Genomic DNA, 17329 nt, shown 5'->3' on the forward strand with positions numbered 1-17329 from the left:
AATGGTGAAATGAAATTTTGTAGTGTATGGGTTATTTCATTCATGGTTTCATCCTGACAATGACGTAGCAGTTTTAGAAATGGTGATATGAAACTGATTACTAAAAATGGCCTTACCTCCTCTTCCTTCCTCCCCCACCTCCCTTTGCAAGCTGCCAACTCCATCCATCATTCTTCCCGTAGCCTTTCTATCAGATCAAGAAAAAACCATTCTTTTGAGGGGTTTCTCGATGTACGAACGAACATGAGTACCACATAGGTACGGAAGAAACTTAGGGTGTATTTGGCAGAGCTCCCAGAGCTGATTCTCTGCTAATTCCAGCAAGAGCTCTGCCAAATGGTTTTTTAGAAAGAATTGATTCTCTGTTGATTCTGTGAAGTGATTCTCTGAAATAAACTAAGAGGCTAGGAGCTGGAAAAAGTAGCTTCTCCTGAATCTGTGAAGTGATTCTCCATCCTAATTTCAAGAGTTTATGCTAGAGAATCAAATAAAATCACTTTCAGCCACAAAATCACTTCTCCCAGAAAATCAGCTCCCGTAGAGAATCAGAATCAGATGGAGGTCTACCAAATAGAACATTATTTTTCTTTGTAAGGAACTATCAGTGGCTAGCTTTCTTTAGAATTTGATCAAATTTAAAATTTTCTATTATCAGTAGCTAGCTTTCTTTAGAATTTGATCAAATTTAAAAATTTTCAATAGAAAATTTCACGCCATAGGGGCATAGGCCCCCACCAGCCCCCCTGCCCTATCCACCCTTGTGCCCACCTAGCCAGCCAAACCTATCATAGCCGCCCCTCTCCGCCGATGGCACCACACATGTGGCTTCGGCACCATCCTTGTGCCCACCTTGCCAGCCAACACCATCCACCAGTTGTCCTACACATCCAAATGAAGCCGACCTCATCCCAGCCCCCAACTATCCTACATAGCTAGATGATCGCCAGCAGTGCGGGTATCATCGTACTCATCATCTCAATTACTTGCTTGCGGCCTGTGCAGATTGCGGCAACTTGACCTCAAACATAAATGATAGGTTTGTGCTATGGATATGGCGGGCTTTTAATTCGGTTTTGGTAACTCTATGTTGTGTTTGTACATAAATATAAGCATGGATTGGACCTTCCTATTAATTTTTTGGTTAGGTTTATTTGGAAGTTTATTATGCTTTTGTCTGCATTGTATATATATTAGATAAATATAGGCTTTCAATTTGGAACGGAGGGAGTAGAAGGCATCATCGTTGTACATGTCCAGCGTGGGGGTTTTGACGGTTCCCACCTTGTCCAAGGTTAGCTTCTTCTCCATGTTGTCCCACACCTCCGGAAATAGGTCAGGCACACGCGCATTGACGGGTGAGAGGTCATCGGAGTCGACGGTGTGGCACGACTCCCAATTCCCTGAAGAGATCCTATTCTTGAACACGGTGGTCGTCCATCGCAGCCACGGGAGGTCGCTGTCGATGTCGTCATCGCCGTCCACTAGTTGATCATCAGGGTACTCCCTCTCGATGAACCAGAACCAGCCGTCTTTGCAGGTCACGTCCTGAAATTGATCCTCATCGTAACCCAGGTCGGAGTCGCCCACCTTGTTCCAAGGCAGCAACGGGGGCAGACGGATGTGACGCATCTTGAGGTGCTGCTCCTCTTCGAGCACGTCGCACAGCAGGATGCCATGCCGGAGATCGACCCAGGCGAGGAAGCCTCTACCGACGGCGAACACCCTGCTGTGGTTGTCCCAGTCGAAAAAGCTCATGTCACGAGCGGCCTTGGTGCTCCACGACCCGGTCTCGGTCGAGAAGAGGTGGAGGTCGTAGCTGTGGTGGCCGGTGGCGTTTCTCAGCTCGAACTGCCTCTCGGGGATGGCGACGAGGTAGTGGTGCTCGCTGCGGGACAGGACGCCGACGATGCGGCCGGCGTGGAGGTCGTGCGGGTAGGGACGCGGGAGGAGGTCGAGCGACGGTGGCGCCGTGGCGGGGCCGCCGCCGGCCTGGTAGACGAAGACGTCGGTGAACGCCCTCCAGGTGTCGCTTGTTCTTGATTGATAAAGAATGTCACATGAATTGCAAACTTCCAATAACAAGACGAATATGTAACACATAAGCTCATGTCTTTTTATTATATGCACATGAAGTCTCGCAATATCCATTTGTGAATATCACTATTCTTCTCTTAATGATCCTTTTGCTTGTCAATCAAGCTATCACATGATTTGGAGACTTATAGATCAACCATAAAACATATCCCCAAGTTTTACTTCACCCTTGCTTATCATTGATCATATAATTGCATCACGGGATCACATACTCGCTTGCTTTTCTTTATTGTGAGCCATATAATACATATTCAACTTATGAGACAATATCACATCATAAATATGAGGATGCTCACAATCTTAAGCAAACAAGTTAGTCCTTTAATCGTTTTGTCATTCAATTCACCAAAACCCACTTAGGACCTAGACACACTTTCAACTTGTAATTTATGCTAGCTTATGCTGGTGCCTGTTTTAAAAGTATTCTACAAGCACTGGCACAATAGTTCTACCTTTCTTTTCATTTCTTTGAGCATGTCTTCAAAACCTGCCCTTGTGCTCCAAGAGATTCCAGTTGTCTCTGTGTTGACATATAAAAATAATTTTTTTCCTGAGTTTCAAACAAACGATCTTACTGCATGTTTTATCAGCTAAGAAAACTAATGTACAGTACCAAGATTTATTTCAGGGCCTCAACTATGGCATCTTTATTCCCATCCAGGGACATGACGTTATGACATAAAAATAGAAGTTCTCCTAACATGGTACCATTGGCCATGGCCACAAATGGGCACGCCAAACTTTCTTGCTTTGACTATTCATAGGGGCAGGGCTATAAACTTGATTTTTTGTGCGTGTTAGAGGTGGGTATAGTGCTATTTTAAAAAAAATTACTCAAAATTTAAACTTCTTTTACACATTGAATTGTGCTTTTCTTGGGGTGAGGGGCATGGGCCCTACCCGCCACCTTTGCCTCCACCGCTAACGTTAACTGTGTGTTTATATTGATGGCGGCCTAAAACACCATTTGAAAAGGATGGGCAACAAGGTTAGGAAAACTGCAGAATTTATCTACAACCAAACGGTGGTGGACGGTTGCATAGCCCTTTCTCCCACGAAGGTTGATCGGGGTATCCTCTCTTCCAGTTCATCCTTCCCCCACGGACCTGGATTCAATGACTTACCTTGAGTAAGTCACGGTGAGCCTTACCTCCTTGCAAACAGCGTTTAAACACCATCCAAGGGCTCCTATTGTTTCAGCCCAATATTTCAACAGGTATTCCAATAGCAAAAAAAAGGGAGTACAAAGTATGAACCAAATTCAAATTTAATTATAACACAGTTGTCAACTCAGATTTAAAAAGAAATTGATGCAAGGTCCACAAGTGTGTAACAGATGCTATTTTTTCACAACCGACTAGATTAATATGTTCTAGTTCCAAACCACCATTACATGTCATTAGACAAGACACTAAATCTGGACCAACAAGTGCTACTGATGAACAACCATTCTAAGAGTAGGCTATTTCACTTATACAAATAACCCACAAAATGCTGTTGTTAGCCTGTCCAAAATACTATAATTAGGCTACAAAATACTATGTCAACCATCTATCCAGCTTGCAAGTACTAGAAGAACAGATCCTGGTCAAGAAGATTATGAACTTCACAAATTGAAGCTGTCAAGATCTGGGTAAAATTGACAATGATATTGTACTCTTGAAGGTCCAGATTTGCTCCTTTATTGCTGTCACCATTCTCCACTTGCGCTAGGGGTTGCACATCATCACTTTTTTTTTGTTGCTGCAACAAATTCAACTAATTACTTTACAAAAGAATATACAAATGTTCAGATTGCATTGGACATACCTTTGCTTGTCGTTTTGAATTGTTTGATTGAACCTCCTTTTTCTTGAATTTGTAGCAGTTAGCAAGCTTCTTTGCTGTACATTGGTGTCAGCATTTTCTTGGCCCTTGCATGGTTCATTCACAGCACTAGTAGATATATTAAGTTTTTCCTCTAGCTGTATAGTAAGGCAATCAAGTGCATTTTCTAATAGCACAAAACATTCTTGAGAGGCGGAGGCGGCGACGACAACCCTCAGCTTCTCTTCCTCCGACCCGGATGGCTCGCGCCTCCGCTACGCCCGGCGGCAGCCCTCCCTCACCTAACGTGCCCCTCCAGCTTCTCCTCCGCGGCGTCGCCCCTCCTCTTCTCCGGACTCCGCGCGGGGAGGAGCTCCGCGTCCGCGCGGGGGAGGACCTCCGCGGCCGCACGCGGGAGCGAGTCGGCGGTAGCGCGCGGGAGGCGAGTCGGCCGCCCGCGCCTTTTCTTTTCCTTCCCGCGAGCAGGACTTTCCTGCGGGGCCTGTGGAAAGGATAAGATTATCAAAGATTATCACAGCTGGCCGTTGGATTTCGTTTGAACGGTGGATGTAGGCAGCTAAGGCTCACGGTGACTTGCCGAAGGCAAGTTACTGAATCCGCGTCCCCTCAGTACCTCACGCACACACGCACACTGACAAACACCACTACATGGAGACCTGCTGCACTCCCTTGCCGGCTTTAGTTCGTTATAGATGCATTTGGTTCTGCGTGTAACCCGCCGTTACAATTTTATTGCAGTCTTGCAGATGAAAATTTTCTGCTCAGTTCAGATGGCAATGAGCGATGCCGGTCGTAACATTTAAGTAGCATAAGAAATGACGAAATCGGGATGGCACTTCCAAATTCAACTAAATGGAACCATGATGGCGAGGTCAGAAGTTTGAATATTTCTGCCTCTCTGAAATTCACATAGCCATAGAGATAGTTGTGGGCAAGCCAATTTATTATTGCTGCAACTTCCGTTACAAGCATTTAGTAATGCGCTGACATTTGACAACGCCTTAAATACACTTAGAGATTATATCTTATATCTGCATATTACTCTTGTCTTGTATAACCAAATGGGATCTCATTTCCTTCTCTACGGATCCTTCCATGCATACCCTTTTCCTGAATCCTGATTGAATGGCTGCATCCCACACTACGGACTAGCTCTTGTATAAGTTACTTTGGTGTCAGAACATACATCTTGCAGTCATGAGGTGCCACTGAAGCTGATAATTGGCCCTGAGCCGAGAAGGACGAGTGCTGCACAAGAAAATGGAATTTGAAATATGATGTCTGGACCATCAACCTTCTTCACTTGATTATGATATGCAGTATGGATCTGAAGAAAGCAAGCTTACCGCCCATAGATCACGAGCAGTGACAGCAGTGGATGAAGCAAGCCCGATGCTTGACCATTGCGCGGTGATGGTTGCCTGGTAGCCCTGCCGGTTCCAGAGAACCACAGCCTTCCTGTTGTTGCTGAGTGGCCCGGCCCAAACCTACAAAAGAACACAGCGCTGTTAACTTCAGAATCTTGCTAAAGCTCTTTGTGGTTTTGCTGTGGAACAAAGAGCTTCATGGAAGGCACTAATGCAGAGGTTGTGGAATACTACCTCCAAGCCATTGTTGGATTGCACTTTCTTTCCTTGGACGCCTAGACTATCTGTTTAGAAAATTGTTGCATCAATATAATGAAAACCCATACAATGTGTAGGTAAAAATGCAAGAGAAGTTCTACCTTGGTTGACAGCAATGACTTCCCAGTTGCTGAGTATGTCCTTTGTCTGCTGGCTCATCGAGCGTACATCGCACCCGATCAGAAGAGGAGCCTGCAAAAGGCAAGACAGGTTTGCAGTGATGAAAATGCAGAACATTTAACATTGAAAGAGCACTTTTAACTTGCAGAAAATTTAGTACCTTGGCAAGTGCCCAGATGCTGAAGTGAGAGCGGTACTCCGCCTCAGACATACCACCATTGCCCACTTCAAGCATGTCAGGATCTGATGTTGGAATGCAAGAGAATCCATTCATCAGTTGGTAGTTCACAAATGGTTAAGCGTGAACAGAATCATCTCATGTCTAAACTCTTACTTACCATTCCATCCACCAGGTCCGGCATAGGAAGCCCATCTGTCATTCTGGTCTGCACGAGATGTCATGCTGAAATATCATGGTAAATATGGTCAGTCCGGACAATTTCAGTAGTTAATTAGTTATCCAAGTAGATCACAACGAAATGAGCAGCACCTGCCCCAGTTGTCAACGATATCATCAGTTGTTCTCCAGCTGTTGCCCATGCTTCCTGCCCAGGTAGCAGGATTTTCTCTTCCCCTATATAGAGGAGACACAGTTGAAGAAATCAGCAGCAGTAACACATCTTCCCTCTGGACAGAGGTGTTGCTAGGAGGAAACTCACCATTCACACAATGAGAAGAAGATGTTCTTTCCATAGGTCTTCATGGCATTGCTCATTTTAGTATATCTGCAACAGCCATGAGAAGTTAATGAGCAACCTGGCGTACAATTCCCAATCCGTCAATCACAACACAGTTTAAGGTGCCGTTCTCGTTTACCTCTCCATTACACTCCTGCCAGCATCATTGCAGTTGTCGTACTTCAGATAATCAATACCCTGGAGTTAGAGAAGAGAGTTAGAAGAACATCAGGAAGTCAGAATCATCAAATGATCAGCCACTTTGTCACTGTTGATTCAACATCAGGTAAGAAAGAGAAAGAGATTTACCCAAGACGAAAATGTTTTCACATCCTGCTCTTCATGATCAAGTGATCCTGGCATTTTTTGACTGCATGTCCGTGTTCTGCAATAAACAGTGGCAATTCAGTATAAGGTTCACAACCAGTTTGATACTGCAAATTATTGGTTCGCTTGGGTATTAACGACTACAGTTACTCCAAGACGATAATAAATGAGCTATTTTGTTATCATAAAACTGATTTTTTATAGCTAGCAGCCTAGCATACCCTGCGTCACTGTAGATGCCAAGCTTCAGCCCTTTTGCGTGCACATAATCTGCAAGTGCCTTGATGCCAGAGGGGAAGGTTTGTCTATTTGCAACAAAGTTACCCTGAGAAATAGTAATGCAACTTTGTCAATAACAATGGTATTAAAGGTCATTATGTAAGAAGGAAAAAAAGTAGAGTCTGATCTAGCCACTGGGTCACAAAAGTTTGCAAAAACAATCACTTCAAATTTACTCATTATATCTGCAACAGTCCACTCTACAAACATTTTTTAAGCTCTCCATAATCTAATGGTTATTATGAATTCCTCTCTATGTATTTTTGTGCTTTCTAGAAGTTCTTCTCCACTTTTTTTTTGCTTGCACTGATATTAATGCTGAAAATGATGGGGGTGGTTAGTGGTTAGCGTGTTGCATCTGTAGGAAAATTTGATCTTCTTACCTGGTAGTCCCTGTCAGATTCCGCCCAGCAATCATCTGAAAGAAGATATGGAAAGGCTTTCAGCAAAGAGCTACTTTGTGCAGGATGCATGATATGAGATGGGGTTTACATCGCAATCCATACCTATATTAACATATTCGTAGCCCAACTTCGCCAGACCAGTGTTGACCAATGCATCAGCTGAATAAAAGTGAAGCAATTTGAGCAGTATTAGGGGTGCCACATACTTTCTCTGAGACAAATATGTACGGAACAATGGCAAGTTTATAAATAGTGTTGAAAGTAGAGTTTACAGTGTAACAACTCCTTTGCATTATCCTAATACGACAGTGTGATCACGGGCCATTTGTCCTGCATCGACTACCCATAATAAGTGGTTCAAGCGCTAGTCACAGTTATAGGTCAATAGAGACAGTCCAAGAGGAGCACGTTGCAGGTACATGATCTGTATCTGCTCTCCTCCTGCTTGAACTGGTCAGTTAGGCTGCACCTATCGTTGCCTGACCCAACTTGTTGGCCCAAGCGTCCCTTTTCCAATGCTTTCATCCATCAACGACCATGTACTCCCTCCGTCCTAAATTACTTTCGTTTTGACTTATCTAGATACTCACTTTTACTATAGATACAAGTATATATCTAAGTGCATATCAAAATATGTGTACGTAGAAAAGATAAAAGGAATAGTAATTTGGGACGGGGGAGTAGATTCTTTCGACCATGGTGACACTAGTCAATTGATTGGTGCTGTCCATTGGACCACAAAGACTGCGAAAACTGATGAGGCGATTAATGTATTCGATCGCAAAGACCTTATCTAGATTTGTTCAGAGATCTGCGCAGCACATGTCGTAGATATCCATGATTAATTCAGTTTTTTAATTCTTTTGCCAAGGGACAAGCGAAAGAATCAGTGGAGCCCTTTTGTCAACGTATCAGCCTTATGGGTATGGGTTCTCCTCACTAAAAAGTAGCATATAAAATTTTGGTGCGCAATTTATTCTGGCAATGGAACCTCTCCCTTTGTAGTCCCTTCATATTTCTTCTACAACTTACTTTTCTGTTTTTAAAACTGAATTCCTTTCATTTTTCAGAGGATGCTATTGCAATAGCTATGGACTCACATTGTTCATGCTTGTGCTGGATAACCCACCTTCCTTACATACTAACCCTGAACATGTTTTAACAGGTCGTCCGAACTCTGAAGTTCTGAAGTAAGCATGTAGCTGAACAACAGTTGAGCTACCGCACTGAGTCATTACTCATTGGCGCAGACAATTTGAGCAGGAGTTAAAGGCAAAAGCATCCCAGATCTGATCCGGCCGGTGCTGAAAGAATAAAGATTGGCTATGAATTTGAAGGGCATGGACATGGAGGAACGAGAGGGGGGTAGGGAGAATCTGGCAATGTGCGGTGCAGCGAATCTGGTTGTCGTCTTCCTTCCCCGTCCATGACCCGCCACTTCGATTTGCTGCCCGCGAGCTGTGACACCCAACAACTCTGCAGGAACTGGAACTTTTCCCGGCCGACATCAATCGGGCGCGGTGGTGAGAAGTGAGAACTCGCGGCATCCGATGGCCGGTCAGCCTCGGTAAGCCTTGCGCCCCGTGTTCTGATTGGCTGGCTTGCTGATCCGCGTCTTGTCGCTGACGGTGACGGCAGGACGGTCTGCAGGGTGGTTTTACCAGTACCACGGGGCCAAAATACCCTGCTTATAGTGGTGGGTGGCTCCCTCGTTCCTCCTACGTGAATCCAATTGGTCCTTGTGAAGCTCATGTGCTCCAGAGATTTTACTACCATTTTTGTTTAGGTTCAAGCTAAAAGTTAGCGTCTTGTGCTTTCATGGATCATTTGCAGCTTCTTCCTTTTTTCAGTAATCAGTAATGCCGTGTAAAACGGGAAGGACATGCAAGATTCTCCCATCACACGTATCACCGACACCTCTTGCACTCTTCTCCTTGGAGCGTTGTGAGCTTCTGGCCACAGGCCACCCCACTATCGGTGACGTTGATACAAACGCTTGGACACAATGACACAGGCTCCATCATGCCTCTAAATCAGACAAACTAAAAAAAGGCCGGTCGTCCTTTTTAAGAAAAGGGGGGTTTAAAGGCGATCGCGACCGAACAAAATTCTCTCGTGCACAAGCGCGCATCGCCGGATTTTCCGATGCTAACATGACAACAGGGTGCTAACCGATCGGATCTGCTAAACAAACAGGCACCAAAAAGCTGAAAGGGATAGACCGCACAGACTCGACCTCGCGGATAAGACCATTTTTTCTATGCCAACATGCAAAAGTTTTTTCGCCTATTTTTTTTTCTTTCTGAGAACACGCAAAAGATTTTTTTTTTATGTGATCTTTTTTTAGGGCAATTTTTACGTGATGTTCATTTCGTTGGGGAGGAGAGCAATCAGCCGAGAGTGAAAAGGGGGTGGATTGTGGAGTGGGCAGGAGGAGCAGGCGTACCTGTCTGCTTGATGAGGTTCTCGTTGATCCCGCAGCCGAAGTGGTTCCAGCTATTCCACCTAACCCCACGCATTTCGTCACCAGAGAGACCAGAGTTAGTAGCTGATTATTTACTGCAGAAATCAGTGTTAGCACACGTGATGCGAGCATGATTTGCAGACATGCTTGACCCCTGCTGCTGTTGTCTGACTCTGACGGTCATGGTTAACAGCAGCAGTGGCTCAAAAAAAAACTCGCCATGCGAAATACTAGCCGCGCATCCACAGAAATTACCGAACCCAAAGTAATTAATACTGCACTTAAACAACAGGGAGACCTGTAGGTTATCGTTTGGTACGTCATGCACGGTGAGATGGATATGAAGTTTATGAAATGTCACTTTTGCCCTTTTATCTCCTCACTTTTCCTTTCTCCCTCTCCTTTTGTCTTTTCACAAGTCATTAACCATTCCGTTTGGATGGACTAGTGCATAAAGGTGCTAAACTTTATCACTGGTTACTTGGACAAGTTGGCTTGCGCACTCGAGACCGAGCAGTTGAATCATGCCGGCACGGTGGCAGAGGCTCCAAAGACGGGCAGGAAAGGCGACAGGGGGAAAAACAAAGGGAAAGCAAAGGGAGGCCTCTGCCGCCAAAAGCACCAAAAAAGGGTGCATCTTTTCGCCATTTCCGTGGACGTGCTCCCTAGTCCCGACCTCTCCTATCTACCACCGGTTTCCCCATCAGAGTTTCCCTTCCACGGCGTCACACGCTACGGCCCAATGGAAATTTTTAACCGCGACATGATCAGTCGATGTTCGACGTGGTAGCCTGCGAATTTTCTGCGCGCATTGAGGCAGTACGTGGTGAAAAGGACGGAGGGCAGACGGGGAAAAAAGGGTCAGCCACGTGCGCCGCGCCCGCGCTCACCCAATCCTCCCTCCTCCTCGGCCGCGTCCTAAACAGCAAGTAATCCTGCCGTCCGGCGTCCACAAGCAAGAATCTATCGGCGGAGACGGACAGGGAAAGGCAAGGAACAAAAGGGGCTTTAACAATGGGCCGGCGTCGAAAGCAGAGCTCTCCGGAACGGGATTGACACCGTCTCTCGTTTCGCTTCCGACGCAAGCCAAGGACATGTCCGTTCCCTCCCTCGCTCCCCCCAAAAGTTTCGGCTCCGCCAGCAGCGGCTCGCCTCACTTTCCCCTCGCTATCTCCGCCCCAGCCACCGTCCTCCGCCCATCTCAGGAGTTTGGCTGGTCGTGCCACTCCCGAGCGACGGACGACAAGCACGGCGAACAAGATCAACCAAAAAAAAAAACACTCGATGTAACAAAGCAGCAACCAGTGATGCAGAGCGGGCATCGGGGAGGCCGCAATGCCGGCGGCGAGGCGTGCGTGCGTACGTACCCCATCTGCGGCGTCCGGCCGAGGCCGTTCTCGAAGGCGCGCCGCCGGTGGCGCCACACGTACCCGTGCCCGTGCCGGGCACGCCTCGCGGCCCCGCGCAGCTCCTCCGTCCAGTTGCCGGGGAGCCTAGCCGCCTCGGTCGCGGTGGCGGCCGCGGCCGCCGCCACGAGGAGCGCCAGCAGTATCGACGACGAAGAGCTCGGGCCGCGCGCCATGGCCGGCACGGCAGGCAAGCTCTGCTGCTAATGCAGAGCAGCGAGCGTCAGTTAATACGGGAAGGGGACTGTGGAGGAGGGGTTGGGGCGTCGTCGGATTGGGGACGCGGTTACTGGGCGGGGACTTTATATAGCCCCGGGTACGGCCGTGATGGGTCCCACGGTGTCAGTGCCTAATTCCTTTTTTTCCCTCTTTATTTCGTTTATTATTATTATTTGTTCTGCGTTGCTTGACTTGTGTCGTGGGCCAGCTCGTCTCTTGCGTCCACCAATCGGTCTAGCACTAGCTGGCGCGCGTCGGCGTGAACGATCGATCGTTTGATCAGTATGGGGCCCAGCCGTCAGTAGCAGCGTACCGTACAGTTTCAGGGACGGCCGGCCGGACGGGACGAGTGATGCCATGGGCCACGGCACACGCAAAATCTTCTGATCTCGTATTCCTACACTGTCCTGGCATGTTTCAGGGTTCATATACTTGGAGTCGGTGGCACGCATACAGTTCACGGGATCATGGGCAGTCGTGTCGTTGAGGGATACCCTGCTAATCAAGTATATGTAACCATGGGTGCAGAGTATTATCTTGTTCTCCAATACAGAGTATTTTATCGAGTTTTGCAATCTTCAAAACTATTTCGCGGTTTCAATCCATATGGTTCTTAAATATTTACGACCAAAGTTTGGCCAATGTAATGACAATCCCAAACATGCTTTGCATCTGTTAATCTGTGATCAGGTATACTAACCACTTTCGCTAGAAATAGAAGCTTTAGGACCGCAACACTATAGAACACTACTAAAGGCCCAGGACGTCAAAGGAATTCGTACAGAAGGTACGTGCTTTTCGTGCCCGGACAAATTCATCCGCTAATTCGGGCAGAGGACGGATGAATCAAAGCAAGGGCCAGGCCCCCATCGTATGGCAAAGCGCACGTCAGCTGCTTATAAAAATGGGCAAGGTTGTTCAGGAGGTGCGATCACTAACCACTTAACCAGTTCATAACTTCATCATCTCTTTTGTGTTTGTATCCTCATCACCTCATGGTTAGTACTTAGTACTAGTGACTTTGTTAATTCGGGGAAAAGCCCACCCATCCCCTTTCCTGCGCACCCAGAGCAAAAGCGACGATTTTCAAGCAACAATTTCCGACCTTTTTTCTCCTTTTCGGCGCCATGCATGCAGGTGTGCTGCGGGGTTCACCTTTTTTTTAGTGTGTGATCTTTTGGAGATGTTATTTTCAAAAAAAAAATCTTTTGGAGAGGTTGAAAGTGGTCAACTAAATTATCTCTAATGCAAACATTTCCCTTAGGTGGCCTTTTTGCTTTTTATTATTCAGTATATCAAGCCTTTTATGCCAGTTTCGACCAACACACTGTGTACCGACCTCCATGTGAATCTGGTGCTCAAAAAGTTAGTGCAGACTTTATAAAAATAATGAACAAACTATAACCACTTTTCTAATCAATTATGTTTATTTTTTCCGGGGACCAATTATGTTTATTAATCCCCCTGACTAATGCTTGATGATAAAACCAGAAGCTTTTTTGAACGAAATAAAACCAGAAGCTTTGCTACCACTGGTAATGCTCGATGATCATCGTTTCATATATAGGACTCCAATGCGTGCATACCCAAAAGCACTCGCCATGGCGGCCACCCGAGTGGGCATACACGGCGGCGCTGAAGATGGGCATGTAAAACCGGACGTTGACGCACGACATAGGGACAAGGCCATTCTGTCCCCACTCTCCAGCCACGGATCCCATCTGCTGCTCCTGGAGAGCCGGATATCCATGGAGCGTGTTCAGACCTTCAGAGAGATTCAGAGCTCGGACCATCATTACCGGTGGCTAATGATGGGGTTCGCTGCAGCAGAGCTGCTAGTGGGCAGTGATCGATCGGTGATCCCGGCCCCTGGTCGCCGCTCCGAGTCGCATTAGTGGACGATGTCGTCACTTGATCACCTGATCGCTTGGCCTCTAATCCTTCCTCCTCCCCATTAACAAATCCGAGTAAGTAACCATATCGAGGTGTCCACTGCGTGCCGATGGTGGTCTCTAGCTTGTAGCGGATGTGACGTGAAACGAAAAGGAGAGGGGGGCAGATGCTGCGATAAAACACAGAAAAACGGAGTTGGCCAACAACACCTTGGATAAAAATGGCAGAACAGCGCATTGTTGACTTGGTAGCGTCGTGGGAGGAGTCCCATCGCCAGCCGCAAATGTGCAGATAGATAAGAAGGCCTTGGATTGGGTGATTTTTTATTTGGTTGCTTGAAAACGTTGCGCTGCGCACTGCATTATTGGACGAGAGAGAGAGAGAGAGAGAGCGATGTGGTGGTGTAGCAATCAACTCGATGCTTATCATCTCGCTCAAAATGAAGAGGAAAAACATTACAGTAGTATTGTTGATGTCTATCACTTGTGGATCTATGAGTGCACTTGGGAGTGTGGTTTCACCTCTGTAATCTGCATGATCGTGGGGAGCATCAACGCCGAAAGCGTGATGATCTTCAGCTATTGGAGGGTGCTCCATCATTCGTTGATCCCTTGGTGGTGATTGTAAGCACCGGATAGATACGTACGCCGACTTCGCTTCCCTGACAACAAATCCGCGAAAGGGGGTACAAAATCTGCTAGAATTTCAACACTGCCGGAGAGTCCTGCTTTTCACCAGTCTCCACGCTAGTGGAATATCACAAGGAATTAATTAATTAATCAGTCGAATTTCAATGACGAATCAATTTCCCATTCCCGATCTTCCATAGTTTGCCTGAATTAGACTCACTGCGGTTTTGATGTCACGGAAAATGGCACGATGCTAGCATCTACAGAAGGCAAGGGGCCAACCAAACCAGTGACAGGCGGAGTCTTGGTACCTTCGACAGGACAACACTGCATTCCCGCACGTTTGAGCTGCAGCGTACTCCGATCCATGTGAGAAGTGCAAGGCGGGGCTAGTGTATGGCTCGTCTGGTAGCCCGGATGAGCCTAGTTGGTGCAGGTTAGCTTTTTGGTAGCTTGGATGAGGTCACTTATCAGGTTGAGATGGTGAAAAAAAAGGCCAGCCAGCCTACATAGCGTGGAACGCCAAAATCGACCGTTCCACGCGGTGCAGGCTCTGTCGGCCCAAGCAGTAGCGTTACGGTGATCTCCGGTGCCTCGCGACCCAGCCCTGCACGTCTCGACGCTGGAGCGCTGCCGTGCCATGGCCTCCAGCCGAGCACCATCACCGTTTCGTCCTGGAGACTGCCTGTGTGCCCGCCACCTGCGCCCTCAGCCACCCCGCCGGCCAAGCCGCCGCTGGCCAAGCTCCTGCCATGCGCCTCGCGGTTGAGCTGAGCTCATACCTCCTGGAACCGCCGGCCCGCCACCCACCAGGGACGAGCTCAAGCACAAGCTAAAATTCTTCGATTATTGAAAGAAGTAGTAGTTGTATTTCTGAGATTGATGGCACGCAGGCGTATGATGAGCAACTACTGCACGGAGGTTCGGGAGCTCAGGTTCTTGGAGAGCCTGGGTCTGGAGCCGAGCTACATGAAGGAGACGATGGGCGAGCAGGAGCATCACATGGCTGTCAACTTCTACCCATCGTGCCCCTTGCCGGAGCTCCCCTACGGCCGCCCAGCCCACACCAATGACGATGTATGGATGCGTGCAGCCTCGCTGATGCGCCACCGTCGCCCCATGCTCAGTGAGGAAGAAATTGAAGGGGCAGTGTCAAGAGGGCCGAGCCGGCATCTACAGCAATGTCGGCTCCCTTGCTGGTGGTGGCGGCAGCAAGTTTGTGAGGGCCGAGGGGGATGACGACGCTCGCGCTCCCCGATTTCTCCTCGCAGCGATAGTGGTGGCGGCGAGCTCGTTGACTAGGAAGCCCTGGTGGGAGCAGGTTGTGCGGCGCAGGCAAGTGGCCGTGGTGGGCGGCGAGCAGCGGTGCGTGACTGGTGGCGCGAGCACCAAGCGGAGGTAGCGAGCGCGGCAAGCAGCTGCGGCGTGAGGTGCGGCATGGGCGAGCGTGGTAAGGGCCTGTTTGGTTATGGATGCTTATTTATAAGTTGCTTATTTGCTTATTGTGGTTGCTTATTTATAAGTCTTAGGTGTTTGGTTTGGGTTGCTTATTTGCAATAAATGAGACTGCTATTGACACATTTGCCCCTGCCATCCCATTTCCCTCTACCCTCACATTTGCCTACTGCATCAAATAGGCTAAATTCCCCACCGACCTCTCTGCTGATCCTCGCATTGCTCTGTGTGAACCCCTTCCATCTGTTCTCATCCATCAAGATCTCATATATGTCCTTGGCGCGGCAGTAGAACTTCTCCGTCATCTCAATCGTCTTGAACCCCTCCTTGTCCTTCCCCTTGGCCTTCTTCTCCTTCGCAGCCGGCGCAGGAGCGGGGGGCTCCTCCTTCTTCACAGCCGGGGCGGCGCCAGGCGCTGCGGCGCCGGCCTTGGCGGGAGTCTTCTTGGACTCGAGCTCGTCCTTGGCCGGGCCGCCCTTGGCCATGGCGGCGACGAACTCGCGGATCTTCTCGAGGACGAGGGGCTTGCCGCGGGCGAGGAAGGCGTCCTTCGCGCGGCGCGCGAGTGGGGTCTCGTCGCCGCGGACGGTGACGCGGAGGTCGGGGTCCTCGTCGGCGTTCTCGTCGGCGAGGTAGGGGACCTCGGCGGCGCCGGCGACCTTGGCGGCGCCGGACTCGGAGGCGGCCTCGGCCTCCCAGGAGAGGGTGAGGGAGAGCTCGTACCCCGGGATGACCTTGCCCTTGCGGATGTTGACGTAGGCCTCGCCGTCGAGCTTGTCGAGGGCCACGGTGCGGAGCGTGAGGCTGCCCTCGCCTTCGAGGACGGTGAGGCCCGCGAGGCGGGCGGCGGGCGGGAGCGGCGGCGGGCGGCGGCGGGGGCGCGCGCGCGAGCGACGGCGGCGGGCGGGAGGGGCTGCGGCGGCGGCGGGCTGGAGCGGCGGCGGCGGGCGGCGGCGGGGAGGGACCGGTGGGCGGGGTGGGAGCGCCGGGCCGGGGGAGAGAAGGAGAGAGAGAAGGGGATCTGGGGAAAGGAGAAAAGTGGGAGGAGAGAGAGAAAAGTGGGAAGGGTAGGGGGTAAAGAGTACCCCATAAGCAAAATAAGCAGCTCCAAACTTGCTTATTTGCTTATGCATAAACAACTTATAAGCAACTCTATAAGCAAGGGTGTTTGGGTTATAAGCAACTTATTTGCTTATTTATAAGTTGCTTATTTATAAGCAATGCTAACCAAACAGGCCCTAAGTCTGCCACAGCTAGGATGTAAGGTGAGTCCACCAATTTGTACAAGTTAATAAACAAAGTTTTAAATGAGCCAGACCCACCAAATACAAAATTGTCAAACAACATCTCTGCATCTCGTCAGCCTGGCTGAGCTGGTCAGAACCTGGCTCATGGGCTGGCTGAGCCGGAGCAGGCTGCCACACGCCCCCTATCTGATCCTGATCCTTGGGGATCGAAGCAAAGGCCGGCCGGCCGGATGGCCGGATGGGTTGGCATCGGTGACGAATCCAGCAGGGTGACGACTGACGAAACCAATCGATGCTGATGACTGGAGCGTGACTCGCTTTGATTGCTTGCACGAAACCTTAGGAGTGGGAGGGGATTGTACATTGTAGTTTCTTTTAGGTCGGCGTCCTTCTTTTTTGGGGGTTGATTGGTTGGGGCTTCCGTCTCGTAGCAGCGCCGCCGATTGTGCTGTAGCGGAGAGCCGAGTCGGCACCGGCGCGCAGGCGCCTGCATGGCAAGGGCGCACCTGCGCCCGCGCGCGCCGACCCCGCCCCTCCACCAACACATGCGCTGCGCGCGCGCCCCTTGCTTCTGGCAGCGGGTGACGTACGGCACTGCCATCCCGCCCGGACGGGCCCCGGCGCGGCAGACACGCCAGGGCGGCAGAGATGCCAGGGTTCTCG

The 17329-nt window shown here is 49.2% G+C and overlaps 2 protein-coding genes across 2 annotated transcripts; both read right to left on the bottom strand.

The window, feature by feature from the left end:
* Positions 1–4843: 4843 nt before the first annotated feature.
* LOC117838494 (alpha-galactosidase) lies at positions 4844–11497 on the bottom strand. The gene is made up of 15 exons (XM_034718540.2): positions 11185–11497; positions 9800–9858; positions 7456–7512; positions 7333–7367; positions 6892–6995; positions 6653–6728; positions 6483–6541; positions 6326–6391; positions 6157–6240; positions 6005–6069; positions 5827–5909; positions 5648–5738; positions 5523–5572; positions 5268–5408; positions 4844–5169 (listed from the first exon to the last, which is right to left on the bottom strand). Exons 1-15 carry the CDS (start codon positions 11397–11399, stop codon positions 5086–5088), a joined length of 1269 nt encoding a protein of 422 aa, XP_034574431.1. The 5' UTR covers positions 11400–11497; the 3' UTR covers positions 4844–5085.
* A 3911-nt stretch (positions 11498–15408) lies between these two features.
* Positions 15409–16285, bottom strand: LOC117835319 (uncharacterized; the record flags this gene model as incomplete). The annotated part of the gene is made up of 1 exon (XM_034714677.2): positions 15409–16285. A coding segment is annotated over one exon (774 nt), but the record flags the coding sequence as incomplete, so codon positions are not given.
* Between the last annotated feature and the right edge of the window lie 1044 nt (positions 16286–17329).

The sequence above is a fragment of the Setaria viridis genome, chromosome 9 (genome assembly GCF_005286985.2).
Source record: "Setaria viridis chromosome 9, Setaria_viridis_v4.0, whole genome shotgun sequence".
In the NCBI taxonomy this organism is placed as follows: Eukaryota; Viridiplantae; Streptophyta; class Magnoliopsida; order Poales; family Poaceae; genus Setaria; species Setaria viridis.